Raw genomic sequence first — 17,830 nt, forward strand, 5'->3', positions numbered from 1 at the left:
GTATTGATTAATGAAAAGTAGAACACAACTTTAAAAAGTATGTTAAGGAAAGACTGTACAACTATATACATTACAGATCTGGCAAAAATGATCAATGTTTCACATGAACAGTTGCTAGGCAATAGCTGTAGAAGTCAATGTTCAATGTATATAGTCACCAGCTTCCACATCTTTTTATAAGCTGCATGCCTTAACAGTACAAAATAAATAAGCAGTCAACTGTTATCTCAATATTTGTTTAATTCACATACTGGAATGCTATGGTATGAATCCCCAAAGAAACCATAGAGTGAGGATGCAGCCACCATTATCATATTTTGCAGCAGATCCGTTAATGTTTTTATATGCATATAAATGACTGTGAGGTGTGCGACCATACTCTGTTGCAATTTTTTTTTATATAAATGCTTTTTCAGATTCAATCTTTTTCTTCCATTACCCCAAAGCCAATTTCTTAATATTTACAAAAGGTTTTTAAGTTAAACTGGAAGCTAAGTGTTTACAAAAACAAACAAAACCACAAATAAGTGCAATAGCCAGAAATCTAAATATAAAAGCTCATGGCCCCATAAAAAGTTTTAAAAGAATGGATTTAATATGTTTCCAAACCAATAAATACTGGAAGTGAAATTAAAAAAATGCTTTACATGACCTCTGGACTTTGGATATCAAAAATCACTTCCAAGGAAAACTGAAGACCCTGAGACACATGCAAGCACGAGTCTTCTAGCAAAAATAGTTACAAAGCCCTAATTTTCCAGTTTTCCTCCAAAAAAAGAGACCTTTAGTAGGCACAGTTTAATTTAAGGTTTTAAATATATCAGCAGCAAATATTGATAGCCATTATGTTTAATTATTACTGAATGTACACTTTGCAATGTACGCTTAATTCCAGATGTGTCATGTCAATAAAAATAACATTGTATTTTTCTTGTCAAAAAGTTAATGAAGTCTCAGTAGAGCACACAGCCAGCTATGTCAGAGCTACCTGTGCTAATACAGGCAATCAATACTTATGTCTTGTGAGGATTATGTTTGACTGCTGAAATGCCATCTCAGATACCATCCAACCTGTAACATTTGGAAGCATACCCCATTATATTCAAAGGGGTCTGCACTGTGATCTGTAAATAATCGTGTATATCATGTTCTTGGCCTACAAAACAGAATTGCTGAGTGTTACATGTATAAGGTAAACAAATCCTCCTCTTTCTCCTGTCATTACTCATACAGATTTCTGGTACCCTTTTTCATAGTTCAAGTTGTATTTGAACCATTTACCGTTTAAATGTCTTTCTGTCTAGAGTACTATGTCTAAAACCTTAACCTTGAAGGTCATAGGATCAAGATGCTTACTTAAAACATGAAAAAGAAAAGAAAAACCTTTAACTGTAATTTAAGCAATGAAAGGTTACGATAACTAACTAGTACTATGCACAACAATCTTTCTCAGTCATCTCTAAAACTTGAGCAGTTTTCATATTACCATTTACAAAAATGTGACAAGTCACTAAATCTGAAGTGCTAAACTATGACTCCAGTAAACAGCCATTTTTCTCAGATCTACTGTTTCCTGTTCAAGTTGGACATCTAATTTATCTTCTAAGTGCCTAAACATGTACCAATTGCAAGGAGAAAAAAAAAAAGGACCATATAACAAACCCAAAATTGAAAATAGATGACAACTAGACAACTGCAGAGAAATGATACTTTGGATTATGGTGGATGGAGGGTATTTTCTGATTGTTGGTTTAGTCCTCGTGCTTCCACACCCTATAAATGGGGGAGGAAAAATCCAAATCCCCGTTTCACTTAAAGATCTACCCAAACAGGCATACAAGATGCTCAGCAGTCTCAGTGCTAAGCCGATACAGCACTTAGATTATTTCATAATTTTGAAAAATAAATTTCATAGCCTTCACCTAAAAAAAAAGTCCTACTTTTAAGTATCACTTTTTTTTAAAATACCAGACTGAAGGCCTCCTTCTTGAAGAGCAAAAAAAGGAACAGCACATTATTCCAAACAAAATACTGGCATCTTTTCCAGTACTATGAAAAACTAACATTATTCCTCAAGCTTTGAAAAGGCAAAATGATCTCCTTCCTAAGTGTACTAAGCTTCTTCACTATTGAGCTTTATGGGTTTGGGCTTTTTTTTTTTTTTTCCCCATTGCAAAAATAGTAAAATATAATGGTCCAGACCCTGAATACTCCACTCACCATACTGCCAAGTATAAATACAGTTTGTTCCAGTTAGCCCTAACTGAGTATCTCTTGTTGGCAAGACTATTTGCCTTAAGACAGATGATTCGTAGCACTTATAAAAGGAGAACCAAGATGCTAGTTCAAAAAGACACTACTCCGAACTACTGGATCGGTTATTTTGGAGCCCTGCAGTAATGCATTGTTCACAAAAATAAGTATGAGTTGTGGGATTTTTTTTTTTTTTTTAAATGGTTCCATATGCAAGAGACTACAACGAAAAGCTCTTAGTTTTCTTGGTTGTCTAAACAGAATTCAGCATTGAAGTGTTAACATGAAAAAAGGGTTTACATAGTAAGCATGGGTACAGGAAACACCTCAATTACTTTAGAAGAAAGATTTCTAGCTCTTCAGAGGAAATTGTTACCTTTTCAAGCTACAAATCCCCACGTTTTGATCAAAGTTAACATACCAGAAAACCCTTGGAAATGTCTTATTCTCTATTCAAGTAAACTTTCAGATGAATCACTTCCACAGATCACTTGCAGCTACTAATGATCCATCTAAGTGCTACCATTTTATGTCTCAGTAGAAAAAGTTAACTTGTTTTCACTTTTAACATTTGATTTTACAGCAATTTTAACAATTCATTTAAAACAGCTGCAATATTTCTGCAGTGAATCCTTTTTCCAGCATTTAATGCATTTCAGTAAGATTCCGGTATTACAAACTCAAACTCAGTACTTCCCTCTGATGGATTTTGTTTAAAAATTGCTTCATTTCCCTGTGGAATGAAAATGTCATCCCAGGTAATCTGTTTGGCTGGAGGGTTAGATGTTGTTCCTTCAGTGCCATCCTTCCCCGTGCCAACACGATAAACAATTCCACCCTCATTTATTACTGGTATACTGCTTGAGTGATCAGTAATGTATGCATACTGTCTGATCTGCAAAGACCTGCAGGGATGCAGTCGATAAAGCTTGGTATCTCCGGAAGGGTCTTGGCTGTGCACTGATCTAATGTGGGAGGCTGTAATTTGGTAGTTGATGAAAGATTTGCCACAGGTCAAGCACTGGTACCTTCGCTCACCGGTGTGGTGAATTTCATGCTTCGTACGGTATTCTGCAAGAGGAAAAACTTTGTCACAGTATCGACATGGATACTTCTTCTCCCAGGAATGAACGTTAAAATGTCTCCGTAAACTGGTCAGACACGCATAGGATCTCTTACACACAATACAAATGTAATAGACTCTTCCGTCCACTATGAGCTCATAATGGTCATCGTGCTTTACTTTCATGCGTTTCCTGTTTGGAGAACCACCACCAGACGTTCTAGGTGTTTCATCAAGCTTGGCTTCGCCTTCCTCGGAATCGCCCTTTACAGGAATGACTATGTCATACGTATCCTCACCAATATTTGCATAAACCTTACAGCCTGTGGATAACCCTTCTATTTCAGTTGCTGTATCTAATGTTATGATTTTCTGTCCTTCTGCCACATGCTTTGGTGCTACACCTGTACTGAATTCCTTGTTGTTTCCAGTGAGGACATCTGAGATTTTTATTTTAAATTCTCCGGGTTTAGAAAATGGCTCTTGTGAAAATGTAACAACCTGTTTTTTCTGTACACCTGATCCCTCAGTGGTTGCTGCCTTGGGTATAGAAGGTTGCTGAACCAAAGAGCTACTGCTGACTGAACCAGGACTAGAAGAGCTAATGATATCAACATCATCTTCAACAACCTCTTCATCATCAACAGCAGTCGTTTCCACTTCAGTTAAGGAGCCATTATTCGATGGCTGCTGGTTCTCCTCAAGTAAATTAATTGTAGGGGTCACATGTGCTTGATGCGAGGAGCTGGCACTGAGCGATGAGTTAAGTAGAGGCTTATTTAGCACAATGATGTTAGGAGTCAAATGCTGCGGTGTTGCAGAGACAAGTGATTCGGCACTTGATTGTGTTTGTTTTGGGCTTAGCTGACTGGCAGATGAAGTGAGTTTTTGAGCTGCTGTGGTGCTCGTCAAATGGGGAGAGCCACCACTGCCACATGATTTTTGGTCAGAAACTCCAGCTGGACTTGGGCACGGCTGGTTCTGGGTTGCAGCATTTGTACCTTTAGAACATTCTTTTGGAGGAACAATTTCAGAGCAAAAAATTACATCATCATCCTCATCATCTGAATCACTCACTGTAATTTTTGTAGTCTCATATTCTATGCCATGTAAGGAGAATGACTGTGTTATAACTGGCATCCCATCCGTTATCTCTTGACTCTCTGGCCTTATTACAGGTACTTGTGTTTCAGCATCCTTTTGACCTGGACTAGAGGTTGAAGTTCCTGAAGCACCATCTTTGACCTCGCTTGGCATGTTTTTTCCTTCAGACGGAGGGATGCCCAGATCAGCTATGAATTTAACACCCAGCTGTTGCCCTGATTTAATCAGTTCATCAAGTAAATCAGATCGAATGCTGATTATTTTGGAACTGTAAATATAATTAAGAATTTCTGCAAAAATTTCTGCTCTTACAAAGCTCAGTTCAACCACTTGCCCAGCCACTGAAAAAAGCTGGTGAAAATAAGTGCTTGAGGCTGAAAGGATGTTTCTGTGAGCTCGAAATTTCCGGTCCTCCACGATGACAGTAACATCACAAAAAAGTCCGTGGCCACGCTGTTCATTCAAAGACTGAAGGAGCACACTAGAATACTGTGTGTCTGTTGCAGAAATCAGTTTTTTCCCCTCCATTCCTACAAAGAGCAAGTAAAAGGCATCAAATTAATAAAAATACAGATTTACGGTTTTAACTGCATGACAATGTTCCCATATTTACTGCTTATTCCTTCTTTTGAAAAAAACAAATCTGAGACACTTTCATAAGCTTATATGCTATAGCACTCTGCAAATTTGTTTCTTATTGTTATTTGTCCCTTCACCTTCTACACAAGGTATGTGCAATTCTGAATAGATCCTCTATTCTTACAAGGTGAGGAACAGAAAAACAACTGCTTATCTGATTCAATAGCAAATGAGGTAAATTTGAAAACCAGGAAGTTGCAAGATTCAGGTCCCTCAAAAGGCTTTCAACATTATTAGAGATTTCTTTCTAATTGTGAAAATATTCTGCAAATTGTTATGAGAAAACCCGATTAACGTCCAGGATATTTACGGGCCAGACAACAAAATCTGTGCATCCGTGTATTACCAGTCAACTGAGGTCAATGAAAATGCTACTGAAGTTCACTTCCTTGCCGAGAAAAATAAACTTTTTGGTTTTTTACACCTCCTCCTATAGTTGCAAGGTTGCTCTGTGTTGGAAACTGAGATACCGAGGCACCACCGTAACAGAAATGATTTGTAAAGTCAAACTAATCCATCTATCGGCACTTCCCATTCGATGCCCACCACCAAGACGCAAAAACAAATCTTCAAAATATAAGAACAGCGAGTTAAAGGCTGTAAATCCGTAATTTTACTCGTGAAACTTTCTTTCCAGGCGCCTGGAAGGGCAGGACGACATGAAGAGGCCGAGACCTCCGGCCGCCGAGCGCCGCCCCCCCCCGCCCCGATCCCGGCCGCGGAACAGCGGCGGCGGCTCCAGCCCATCTCGGTCTCCTCCGAGGCCACCGCTCGGCTCCCCCCGCACCCCCCGGTGAAGTTTACCATGAACACGAGCGTTCCGAGCCGCCGCCGCGGGGAGGGCACCGTCGCGGGAGGTGGTTGGCGGGCGGACGGCCGCCGGGCCCTGCCGCGGGCTCCCCGGGCGGCGCAACAGCGGCCGGGCCGCCCCGCCTCAGCGAGACCGAGCGGCGGCGCTGGCAGGCGGCGGGCCCGGGGAGCGGCCCGGGGAGCGGCCCGGCGGCGGCAGCCGGGGCTGACGGGCGGCCCCTCCGCCTCCTCCGCGCGGCCAGGCCGTGCCCGCCGCCGCCACTTCCTGCTCGAGGCGAGGCGAGCGGAGCCGGCCCCCGCCGGCGGCGGGAGGGGGGAAGGCAGCCCACGGGGCGGAGGAGGAAGGCGAGGGGCCGCGTTACCTGCGCTCCCGCCGCCCTTCTCCGCACAACGGGCACCGGCCGCCGCCGCCGCTGCTCGCTCGGGCTCGGGCGCGGCCCCCGCTGCGCGGCCGCCAGGGGGCGCTGCCCGGCGCTGCCCTTCCCCTGCGGGCCGCCGCGCTCCGCCCGAGCGCGCTCGTCACCCTTCGGCTGCGCGACCCGAACGGCCTCGGGAACCTTCGGCCGCGGGGGCGGGCCGGGGCGGAGCGGGGCGGGCCGGGCCTCCGGCCGCCCCCAGCCGGGCCTCAGGCCGGGCCGTGCCGCGCTGTGCCTGCCGCCGGCTCCCCCGGGCCGGCCTCCTGCAGAGCCTCCCCCGCCGCGGCAGCGGTGTAGCGGCCTGAGGGGGTTGGCGGCTCCCAGGAGGCCCCAGACGTCGCCTGGGGCCGCCGCCCCCCCCCCCCCCCCCCCCCCCCCCCCCTCCGCGCCGTCTCCCGCCCGCTCGGAGGCCGGTTACAGGCCCCGAGGCCCCGTGTGTTGGCCACTGGCAGGGGGGAAGCTCCGCACCTCGCCGCTCCCCGGCCCCGCTCCACCGGAGGCCTTGGGCAGCCCAGGGCCGAGCGCCCGGGCCTCGCTTGGGCCTTGACAGGTCGTGCCTGGCTCCCGGCCAGCCCGCTCTCCTCGCCCCCGGCAACACCCGCACTAAGCCCCCGCCACCCGCCTCGTGTCTGACCGTGTGGGGTGAGGCTGTGCCGCCGCGATGGCAGCGGGCTACGTCCCGCTGCGGCTCATTTCCTTCCCGGGGGCAGAGCGGGCCGGCGCGGCGCTGCCAAGCGCTGACGCAGCGGGCACCTCCGCCCAACAGCGAGGCAATCTCCTGGAGCCTGAACCTCAACACCCACGCTCGCACTGCAGGATCATTTATTTTGTATTCTTTGCACCACAGTGGCACGTGTTAGACTCCACTAGGAGCTGTACAGACGTTAAAGCCTTTGACAAAATGCGGCTCTCGGCACATTCGACATGTGGTCATCAAAGTGACATAGCAACAATGTTCTCTTGGAAACTGCCGCTGTTCATAAATGCTCAAAGAGCACCAAGATCATAAAAGATATTTTTCATCTTCAGTTTCTGTTCCTTTTTTTTTTTTTCCCTATGGATTTTGTGGACTTGAACTATGGGAGCTCTTGATTTTTCTTAAGATTCAAAAACTTTGCCAAGAACAAATGTCCTTCTCCCAAGTTCGACCAAATCCATTAACAAGCCACGGCCACTGGCACGAACAACTGCAATCCCTCACTGCATATATCAATCAGCAGCGAAATGGTTTATGAGCCCTTCTAGCAAGAAAATCACCTGCCACACTCCCTGTATTTGTATAGCTACTAGCAGAAGTGCCTTTTTGAAGCGAGCCTTCAGATCTGAAATGTTACAAAGCCAGTTTCTGTTTATTTATAGGTTTTTCCAGAGAGTTGAGTGAAGAAGAATAAATAACAGAAAAGAATAATCCGGGGAAAAGGTAGGCTTTTCTTCCTCCTATAACCCTTCAATTAAGTTTTCTCCTTTGATATAGGTTCTTAGTCATTTTTACACAGGTTACATTAAAATATTTCTATAATTGTTTTATTTCTTAATGTATAATCCAGTGTTCTTTTTTCTCCTCCACAAATGTCTGATGGTCCCAATTAAACCATTTCTTAGCCTTTCATCCTTCAGCTTCAAGGAATTTTCTTCTCCTCGTTGCCTATCTCATTTCTAAATAATTAACAGGAGAATTTACAGATAAAGATGAGCACTGATTTGGAAGGAGCCCTGCTCCTGAAGCATCATCAGGTCTAAAAAATCAGGTGTGAACTGCTTACCCTTAGGGACAGAAATGCTGGCTAATTTAAAAGATGCTGGTCTAGCTGTGAGAGTTGCACCATCTCCTTGACTTTTACCTTTTTGCAGAAGCTCCTCTCTATGGCAGCTTCTTATATCAGATATAAAATCGGAACCCCACTGTCACCTTGCCATGGTCAGGACAGAACTAATGCTCTGACCAGCTTAAAAAATTTTACTGAAGCTGCCACTCTGTCCTCCTGCACCTGAATGCAGAATTTCAGTGTATTTTTTTTTTTGTCTAGCATGCACCTCTTAGTTTTGGGGGTTGTTTTTTTTTTCCTCTTTTATTTTTAGATAAGCCTAGAAAGTGTTTGGTGATTTGACTGACATAAAAACTTATGTAGTGACAAATTAAAGGAACCATTTTATCTAAGCTACTGACAAACCTCTAGAACATAGAACTAAACGTGGTGTTCTTGGAACTGAAAAAATAGATAAGAGACACAATAGCAACTTTTATTTTGATGCATAGAAGTGATCCAAAAAAACTCTGGGATGGAGGCTCTGAAAAGACGAAGTACAAATTTAAAGAAGTGATGTGTAGGCTTTTGTGAGAAGACAAAAAAGTACACAATTCAGTGACAAATTTTCAGTTAAGCAATTTTAAGAGCTCTCTTTTAAAAAATACAGTTTGCAGGAACAGAAAATTCTTTTAAAGACAAATCTGAGAGACAAAGAAGCGTTCTCTGTCATGAAAAAACATATTTTACATTAAAATAAATTAAATTTGATAAACAGGACAGTGAATTTCCCCTTAGGGCCTTCAGTAAAATCAAAATTCAACAGTTATCCTAGCTAAGACTACTTTTAGGGACAGAAATAGTATTCCACTGTGGAATTTCAAATAAAACACCACTGCTTCTGAAGGACTCTAAAATACTAAATTCCACCATTTGTGCTTCAAGGAATTTTTAGAGAGTATTTTGTCCGTCAATCCCATTGTGTAAAGCCTCAGAATCAAAGAATCACAGAATCACCTAGGTTGGAAAGGACCTTGAAGATCATCTAGTCCAACCGTTAACCTAACACTGACAGTTCCCAACTACACCATATAACCGAATTTAAAGTCCAGTGATACTTTTTATTGACATTAGTAGTTGTAGATGCTGTTAGGTTCTGTACATATGTGCATTGCATAACCTGTGTGTAAAAATACGTCAGATCACTTTACCATATTAGCACCACTTTACAGTACAAGTAACAGAGGTGCAGAGCACTCCTGAGAGGTAGATGTTTTAGCCACCATTTTGCCAAGACAGACCCTCGGATACAGACATGAGTGGCCTTATCACAAGAGCTGCCTCGCCGCAGCCGGAGGCCGGCAGCCAGCTGTGCCGAGCACTGCGGTGCCCAGTGCCTCCGAAACGCCCCGGCTCTCCGCTGCCCTGCCGGCCCACGTCAGCACACAGTGAACCCGGGCTCCAGTGCACAGCGCGCTGCCGCCGGACGCGTTTCAGGGTCTTCTACCCCTTTTCTGGGGCAGCCCTGAGCCCTGGCTGTGGGGGATCCCAGGGGAGAAGCTAGGGAAGGCCACGTGCCCTCAGGAAGGCCTCAGGGGTACTTGCCACCTGGACAGGTCCCTACATTACGTGTCTGGCCCAGCAGCTTCCATCTCTCTCGAGGGTTGGTGGCATGACCTGCTGTAACCAGTGCTGGGTGTACACAGTGGCCTGGACTTCTTCTGGGGACATCTGACTTCACATACCACAGGGGTAAATGAACTCGGGCAGCCTGTGAGGAGAGCGTGAATATGGGCTGCTAAGTCTCAGGATCGCTCTAGGTTTCAGGTTCTTCCTGAGACTGGCAGCTCAGAGAGACAAAGTCACTGAGCCTTAATTGATGCAGTACAGATTCAGCTGGCAAAACCAGAGCCACTGCAGACTTCCAGCTGTCTCATTCAAATGACCCTACCACCAAACAAAACAACAGCCTTTTAAAAGATAGCCTTCTCTACTTCAATGAGGCAAGCAGTAGTCCCTGACACTCAAAATATTCAGTGCCCCACAGCAGGGAGATGCCAGGCTGCCCTCGGACAGACACAGGATATGGTTACACCATACACATATGCAAACCGCTGGTAACATCTTTTCCGTCCCCTGTTCTGCATGCGGTTACATGCATGCAAGATAATAATAATTTAAATAGGCTTCCTCCTGCTTACAGATTTTTTTATGCTGCGTATGATAGGCTTGGGAACTGAAATAGAGTTTCATTTGTGAAAAAGACACCGACATACTCAGACATCTTAACCAGCCAGCGTAAACCAGCACGGGCTTTTCGGGATGAAGCAGCCGTCCAAAATGCCCCATTTACGCTGAGCTCACAGGAGCCCAGCAATGTTATGCTGCACTTCCCCGGGCAGAGCAGAAATTAGGGTTTTTTTAAAGAAAGCATCGGTACAAGGTGCTCAAACCCTCAAGGACAGCGAGCGTCTTAAAACATAATTTGTGTCATTATCTCCCCACGTGCTGCTGTTTCGGGTGCTCCTTACGTGCTGCCACCGAGAACCGTGACAGGCCGGTCTGGGAGGTGCCGTATTTGTTCCGTTCCAACAGCCGGCCGTGAAGCTGCCGGGCGGCGCTGGGCCCCCGCGCCCGCAGCCCCGCGGGGTCCGGGCCAGGGTGAGTAACGGGGACTCCCCGCCGGTGCCCTCCCGGGCGGCGGGGCCGGGCCGTGAGCTGTCCCGCCGGGCAGTGCTGCTCCCGGGCCGCCCTGGACAGCTCCCGGCCGCGGCCCCGCGCCCCCGCCTCCCCGCCGGTGTCCGCGGAGCGGGGCGGGGCCGGGCCCGCGCCGCCGCCGCCGCCCGCCGCCGCCTCCCGCCGCCGCCGCCCGCGTCGCCTTACCTGGCACCGCCGCTGCCCGCACGTCCATGCTGCCGGGCGGCCGCTGGCGGGGGCTGGCCCGCCGCCGGCAGCACAAAGGGAGCCGCCGCCGGGAACGCCGCCGCGGCGCCGCGTTGCCGCCCGGGCGGGTGGGGCGGTGCGCCCCGCGGGCGGGGCCGCGCCGCTCCCGCCCCGCCGCCGCCGCCTCCTGCCCCCGCCCGGGCGGGTCGGCCGCCGGAAGCCGTGCGCCGCCCGGAAGCGGCTCCTCCTCCGCCGCCGCGGCCGCCCCGCCGCCATGGCGCCGGCGTCGCGTTCCCGCAGCCCGCCGGCCGCCAGCCCCGAGCGCCGCGGCCGCCGCTCGCGCTCCCGGTCCCGCTCCCGCGAACGCAATGGCCTGAAGCGGCCGAGCCACCGGCGGAGCCGCAGCTGGTCCCGTTCCCGCGAGCGCACCCCCGGCGGGCCGCGCTCCGCCGCGCACCACGGCCACCACCACAAGGCCTGGCCCGAGTACTACGAGAAGGAGAAGGAGGAGATCCTGCGGCAGAGGTGAGCGCGGCCCCGGGCCGCCTCTGCCCGCCGCCTCCCCCCCTCCTCCTCCGCTCGGGGGAACGGGCCGGGCCCGCTGCCGTGCTGCCTCCTTCCCGGCCCGGCGGCCCCTTTCCCCTGGGGCCGGGGGCCGCCCAGACGGGACGGGACGGGGCTGGAAGGGTGCTAACACCCGTTACCCGCCGGTCCTCCGTGGTGGGCGGCCGTTTCCTTCCGGCCTCCCGGGCCGCTGATTGTTTCTTCTTACTGTAGCAGTTTTAGGCGGTTGGACACGGTAACAGGTATCCGGCTTAAAATGTTTGTGTGCTGGGTGGGGCACGCTGAGCTCACTGACAGTGCCTTGCCTTACAGGAGACTCAATGAGAGAGAGAGAATTGGAGAACTGGGGGCGCCTGAAGTCTGGGGACTGTCACCAAAGGTTCCTGACCCCGAGTAAGGCATATTCTTTCTTCTTTCCTTCTGTTTTTTATGACAGTGATAATATGTCCGTTTAAGTTACAAACATGTTTTATGCCCTACAAAAATGTTTTATGCCTTACAAAAATGTTCCTTTGCCACGGTTCACGTTGTGTCAGTTCATTTCTGAATCAACACAACGAGATTATTACTTTTTTTTTTCCCCCAAAAAATAATTCCAATGCAATTACGCAAGATACGATTTATTATAGGTCAGGTGACTTTTGTGTTGTGGTTCTGAAAGCAGTTCCCATGCTGCAAATTAGCTGTTTGTTTATTGCAAGTATTGACTCAAAATCTGCAAGCATTTGGTCATATGCATACCTTTGATCTTGAATACCACAAAATAGTTTTTAAATAGCACACTTTTATTTTTATGCAGTTCCGATGAGCATACACCGGTAGAAGATGAAGAGGCAAAATCTAAGAGTAGTTCTTCAGATTCCAGCTCAGAAGGTATTTTGTGTTGCTTACACAGCTTGTTTTTGCAAATAGGAAGCTACCAAAGTCCAGAACCTGCTGTTGTCGCTTGCAAGAGGTTCACTGACTTTGATGGGTGGAAGTGAGTGTGGTGAGCTCCAGCTCAAAGGAGAGTGTTGGCTTGGGAAGATCAGGAAATAACATTTGGAGCTCGATGATCTTTGTCTGTTCTCTAATGTTATCTTTTTAAAACATTCTAGAGGAAAAAAAGAAGAAGAAGAAAAGAAAGAAGAAAAAGCGGAAGGTATCCAAAAGAAAACGCAGAAAACATTCTGAGGACAGCGACAGCGAGTCGGAGTCTGAGCAGAACTCCAGCGGTAAGAAAAGAGGGTCTTGGCCAACGTGCGTGGTGCGAGAGCTCTCTTTTTGCTCCTCTGAATGCAAAGCGACGCTTCTGGCTTTTGTTGTGCACTTGCAGTGTTCTGAAATTAGAGAGCTGCAGCATCTGTTGGTATTCTTGCCTTTCACCATCTTGCTGCCTTTGCAGTGCCTTTTCCTCGAGTGCTTGCAGGCCGGCCTCAGGAAATAGGATTTTTGAATTTAGCATCCATTGGGTGTCTCATGCCAGAGATGTGTTCGATGTATTTTCATATTGAACAGTACTGCAGGTAGCATTCTACTAGTACTTTCTCAGTATTATTTTGTACCTAAACAAATCATGTCTGAGAAGCTGTGTACTAAGGCATTCTGGTGGGAGAAATCAGTTATTCACCGTGCAGTAAACTCCTTAGTTATAGCTAATCATCTTTTTGATATTTATACTTTCTTTTTTTCAGATGAAGATAAAAAGAAAAGCAAGAAGAAGAAAAAGAAGAACAGAAAGTAAGTTCCCAGGTGGCTGTGTGTAATTCTACCTGCTTTTGACCAGAGGGCAGCACTACTTTCTTAGCAAGTAGTGAGGAAGGCTGAGCACTCTTGTAATTAGGGCTATAAATGCTGTCAAATAATCTTAATTTGATGGATTTTCTTTAAATCTACAGAACCATGCAGCATAGAGGACTCACTGTGAACGTAGGGCGCCACTTTCTAATGCTATATGAAAGGCATAACAGTGTGTGTATTGTCTTTGTTTTGCTGTAAGGCGTTTGCTATGAATCAACAACAATCTGTATGCAGACAGCCAGTCTTCCCATAGGTGGAAGTTGCCTTGAGAAACTAATGGCTTGAGTATGATTCCAAGCATTTTCTTTCATCTTAAATTTTGGTAAGTAACATGTCTATCTTTAACTTTATCACAGGAAGAAGTATAAGAAGAAGAAAAATAAGAAGAGCAGGAAGGAATCCAGTGATTCAAGTAGTGAAGATTCTGATGACGAAACATTTCAAGGGGAAGATCTCTGGATTGAGAGATCAAGTAGGTTCTCCTGACTTTAAACTCGGATTGAAACTTCTTGGTGTCCTTCTTGTGAATTCTTTGTTAGGTGTTGCTGACCTGTGTAACTCTTCTGATAACAAAGAACAACGGGCACAATGTTAATCTTCCTCATTATTTGATTGTTGCAGAAAATACAGAAGCTGATAGCTTGATTGGACCAGAAGCTCCCAAAACTCATGCATCTCAGGATGATAGGCCTTTGAAGTGAGTAGCCAGCTCCAACAGTACTTTGATCAAATCAAGTAAATCCAGCCTGAAGGTTACTGTTCAGAAGGGCTGTTATAACAATATGGCATGCATCAGAGAGAAATGCTGTGCCAGAAACTCAGACAGAAGTGGTCGTGCTGCTAGCCTTTACGCTGGCCTGAATTCAGGTAGAAGAGTCTGGTTTATGCTTTTTAGCCTTAATTCCTAGAAAATCAACTGTAAGATGCCATTATTCTAATGCTCAGCAGTATAGTGTCTTCATTACTGTTTCATCAGAATGGATTCAACTGGTAATTTAAGATGTTGTTGCTAGTGTTAGCCATAAGGAGGAAACAGACCAATATGTGGGAAAGAATAAGGAAGTGATTAAAAATGCAGCTGTAGCAAGTAATGAACAGGGAAGCTGGATGTTTAGCTCAGGCTCTCTCTATTTGAGACTGATCGAAATCACCACTTTTGTGTTTTTATGAAGCTATGGACATGCCCTCTTGCCTGGTGAAGGTGCAGCAATGGCAGAGTACGTAAAAGCAGGAAAACGTATACCCCGGAGAGGTGAAATCGGCTTGACCAGTGAAGAGATCGCGTCGTTTGAGAGCTCTGGCTATGTCATGAGTGGCAGCAGGTATGGTTTTGATGGTGGTAATGGTTCAGTGACATTTTCAAGAGCTGCTTCCTCTGTTGGCCTGTTGGAAGGCTGCTTCCGAGTTCTAGTTGAAAACATGGAAAAGAAGGTGCTCTGTGTGCTTGCAATAATGTACTCTAAACTCCCTATTGCTATAGATAGATGGAGAGGTTTTTAAGGACACTTTCTCCTCAAGACTAAAAATTCTTTCCAGGTAATACACTTCTAATGATCTTGTATTTCAAATCAGGAGGTGCTTGTGTCAGGTGGCTCCAAGGTGATGTGTTTGGACAGCAGTGGTGATGTGCTGGCTCTTCAGTAGGAGACAAATCAAAGTGTGCGAGGTTGGCTGCACTTTTCTCTCTGAGTCCAACAGGAATTTCACTTAAGTTTTGGTGAGCCAGCAGCTGACACCCTGGGGGCAGATGGGGCTTCTGGCTGACTGCCTGAGAGCAGACACCCCCAGAAGTCTGTATCTTGCTCTGCAATGCTCCTTCCTGGAAAGGTTTGTGTGCAGTTTGGGTCCTCTAGTGTAGGTATCTCTATAAGCCCCTCAAAACATTCAGGCCAGTTGATGGATGGAAGCTGTGACGGGGCATTACATCCCTCTGCCCATGCTGATGTACACAATGTTCTCCTCCGCAGACATCGCCGTATGGAAGCTGTGCGTCTGCGTAAAGAGAACCAGATCTACAGCGCAGATGAAAAGAGAGCTCTGGCTTCCTTCAACCAGGAGGAGAGGAGGAAACGAGAGAATAAGATCCTTGCAAGCTTTCGAGAGATGGTCTACAGAAAGACTAAAGGCAAAGAAGAAAAATAATTCTTTCTTTGAACTGTACACCATAGATTCTACCAAGCAGCAGCTACTCTGTTCCAGTCATGATTTGAAAAAAGCTGCAAGTGCTGCAGTGCTTTTCACCCAACAGGGCCAAGCCTCAGGAGTGGATTACTTGTATCAAAGAGACAGAGTTTCTTTTGTCACATTTTCTTGGGTGAGATGTTCACCGTCTACAAGGAATCCCTGTAAAGTGAAAGGCTGCAAGGCAGGGAAGGCAGGAACAGGCAGGGAAGATTAGAGGTGGCAATGTTCTGTGCTTGCTTTGAATCGGACAAGCAGGATTTCCTGTGAGGGCTTTGTTACCTGATGCTGATAAGTGCAATTTTCCATTTATTTTGGTTAATGAGAGTAGATTCGCCATCAGAAGCAAGCTACTAGTAACAGTAGCAAAAATCAAGGAACTCCTAAGTTTCTGTTTTAAGATCTAAGACTGTCCACTTAGGTATTTTTTCATAAGTCTTTTAGATTTATTTTTTTCTCAAAACAGTTGAGTTTGATTTGTGGTTCAAACTAGACTTGTAAATAGAAATGACTTTGTAATTTAATACAGATGGGCTTCAGTTACTTTAAAGCAAGCAGATGGCAATTGGGGTATAAAGTAACAGTAATAGGGTCTAATCTTCAATCCACCAAGCCTGTGGTGAAGAATTAAGTTGCTTGCTTCTTTTTCTCCTATGTTATACATAGGTATCAGAGCAGTGGGGTGCAGTGATTGGAACCCCTGGATGTATACAGGTGGTAACAAGGATGTATCGTTCGATTTATTTGAAATTTCTTTGTCTATGGAAGTGTTCTAGATTAAAACCTTATTTTAACTCCTGGGGTATTTTAAGTTAGTCTGTTTCAGCAGCCTTACATGGCTTCCTTTAAACTCTACTCAGAGGCCTACTCCGGGTAGTGCTTCTATGGTGGTTATCTTTGATTCAACTGGACATTTCCAAACGTACCCCCCTTAACCTTCTTTTTCTCAAATGCTTTTAAAAACAAAGTGTTTTCTAGAGGGTTGTTTTGTTCGCCTAAATCTCTGTGTTGTAGTTTTGGCAGCAGAGATGTCTTGTATGTTTGTATAAAGAAAAATAAAAGTCCTGTAATGTTTTCCCTGGAGTTCTGCAGACCTGGTGTTCGCAAACAGCAAGTCCTGCCCAGCTGCCTCTTCCCGTTTACACTCTGGAACCTGGTTCCGTCCTGCCGTACCTGCCCATACCCACAAGGGACTGTCATGTAGAGCCAGCTGCCAGGTCAGGCCGTACTTGATTTTGTACACATTTCATGCTTTTTAAGTATCCACAAAGTAGAAATGCTAATAAGGAAGAGCCATTCTTTCTTCGTTGTGTTTATTTGATTCTCCACAAAATACCAGCAGAGCATTGGTGATGGTGAATTGGAGATGTTCATTAGAAAGTCTGTCTTTCCATGAGTGTTACTTTATTTTCAGTGTTGTCCTTAAGCCTCTTTTCTCTAAACTGACACTGTTCTGGCCTGGAGGACGGAGTAAGAGGGTAAATGGTAAGAATAATACTGAGTCCAAGTTTGGCCAGCTGAGAGCTGGCCTTTATTCACAGGGCAAGCCTGTCTGCTGAAAAGAAGATCATCACCTAGACAGGTGTAAACCCAGGACAAATTCATTACAGAGAAGGGAGGTGTTCATGGGGTGGCATGAAGCTAATGATAAACAGGGTTGTTTGGTTTTACGTAGCAAGATTTTGACAGCTTCCTCCGCCTCTCTGCTATTGCTGCAAACTTACGTCAAGGTCCCTCTTTGGTTTTGGCATGAAAAAGCTTGTAGAACCTCCCGAGTTGTCAGTGATGGAAGAGTAACAATATTTGCCTGTGAATCAGCCTGCTGGGCTCCAGAGTGAAGAATACCTCCACAGGCAAGGTCTGCAAGAGAGGAGACACAGGGCAGAGTTCACATACAGAACCTCAAAAAGCACACATTTTAATTAGGTGAGAGCTACTATCTGCTTCTTCAAAAATAACCTCTGTATTTGTACAACGTTTCTCATGGATTAGAATAGTTTTGGTTTAAAGCCTCTGTGAGTGTTGTCTTGTGAAGGCAAAGACTGGTATGTTACAATTTTAAGTTTGTGATAGGATATAAGATTTCTGACTGGTGGCTATGGGCTGTTGTGCTGCTTTTGACTGGGGTAGAGTTCATTTTCTTCCTAGTAGCTGGTATGGGGCTGTGGTTTGGGTTTGTGCTGACAGCAGTGTTGATAGCACAGGCATGTTTTCGTTACCGCTGGGCAGCGCTGACACAGAGTCAAGGCCTTTTCTGCTCCTCACCCCACCCCACCAGCGAGGAGGCTGGGGGTGCACAAGGAGCTGGGAGGGGGCACAGCTGGGACAGCTGACCCCAACTGACCCAAGGGATATTCCAGCCATGGCTGTGTTGTGGAGGTGGAAGGGGATTT

General features: G+C 46.4%; 2 protein-coding genes across 5 annotated transcripts; one reads left to right on the plus strand and one right to left on the minus strand.

The window, feature by feature from the left end:
• Window positions 1–220: 220 nt before the first annotated feature.
• On the minus strand, window positions 221–11,027 carry ZBTB33 (zinc finger and BTB domain containing 33). Of its 4 annotated transcripts, none has more exons than XM_074883141.1 (2): window positions 10,914–11,027; window positions 221–4,950 (listed from the first exon to the last, which is right to left on the minus strand). In XM_074883141.1, exons 1-2 carry the CDS (start codon window positions 10,939–10,941, stop codon window positions 2,909–2,911), a joined length of 2,070 nt encoding a protein of 689 aa, XP_074739242.1. In that variant the 5' UTR covers window positions 10,942–11,027; the 3' UTR covers window positions 221–2,908. The 4 variants fall into 4 exon arrangements, with proteins under 4 accessions (XP_074739242.1, XP_074739245.1, XP_074739244.1 ...); XM_074883144.1 differs by lacking the exon at window positions 10,914–11,027 and adding an exon at window positions 6,920–8,182; XM_074883143.1 differs by lacking the exon at window positions 10,914–11,027 and adding an exon at window positions 6,232–6,368.
• A 129-nt stretch (window positions 11,028–11,156) lies between these two features.
• NKAP (NFKB activating protein) lies at window positions 11,157–16,512 on the plus strand. Its single transcript, XM_074882745.1, has 9 exons — window positions 11,157–11,438; window positions 11,790–11,870; window positions 12,277–12,350; window positions 12,575–12,691; window positions 13,151–13,196; window positions 13,613–13,728; window positions 13,878–13,953; window positions 14,429–14,578; window positions 15,224–16,512. The coding sequence occupies exons 1-9, from the start codon at window positions 11,188–11,190 to the stop codon at window positions 15,396–15,398; spliced, it is 1,086 nt and encodes a 361-aa protein (XP_074738846.1). The 5' UTR covers window positions 11,157–11,187; the 3' UTR covers window positions 15,399–16,512.
• Window positions 16,513–17,830: the final 1,318 nt, after the last annotated feature.

Source organism: Strix uralensis, chromosome 13 (assembly GCF_047716275.1).
Source record: "Strix uralensis isolate ZFMK-TIS-50842 chromosome 13, bStrUra1, whole genome shotgun sequence".
Taxonomy (NCBI): Eukaryota; Metazoa; Chordata; class Aves; order Strigiformes; family Strigidae; genus Strix; species Strix uralensis.

Coding starts and splice junctions, on each gene's coding strand:
- ZBTB33 (XM_074883141.1), bottom strand. CDS start 10,941: ATGGACGTGCGGGCAGCGGCGGTGCCAG. Junction 4,951..10,913: donor GCGGGCAGCGGCGGTGCCAG/GTAAGGCGACGC, acceptor TGCTCTTTGTAG/GAATGGAGGGGAAAAAACTG.
- NKAP (XM_074882745.1), top strand. CDS start 11,188: ATGGCGCCGGCGTCGCGTTCCCGCAGCCCGCCGGCCGCCAGCCCCGAG. Junction 12,351..12,574: donor TTCAGATTCCAGCTCAGAAG/GTATTTTGTGTT, acceptor AAAACATTCTAG/AGGAAAAAAAGAAGAAGAAG. Junction 12,692..13,150: donor GTCTGAGCAGAACTCCAGCG/GTAAGAAAAGAG, acceptor TCTTTTTTTCAG/ATGAAGATAAAAAGAAAAGC.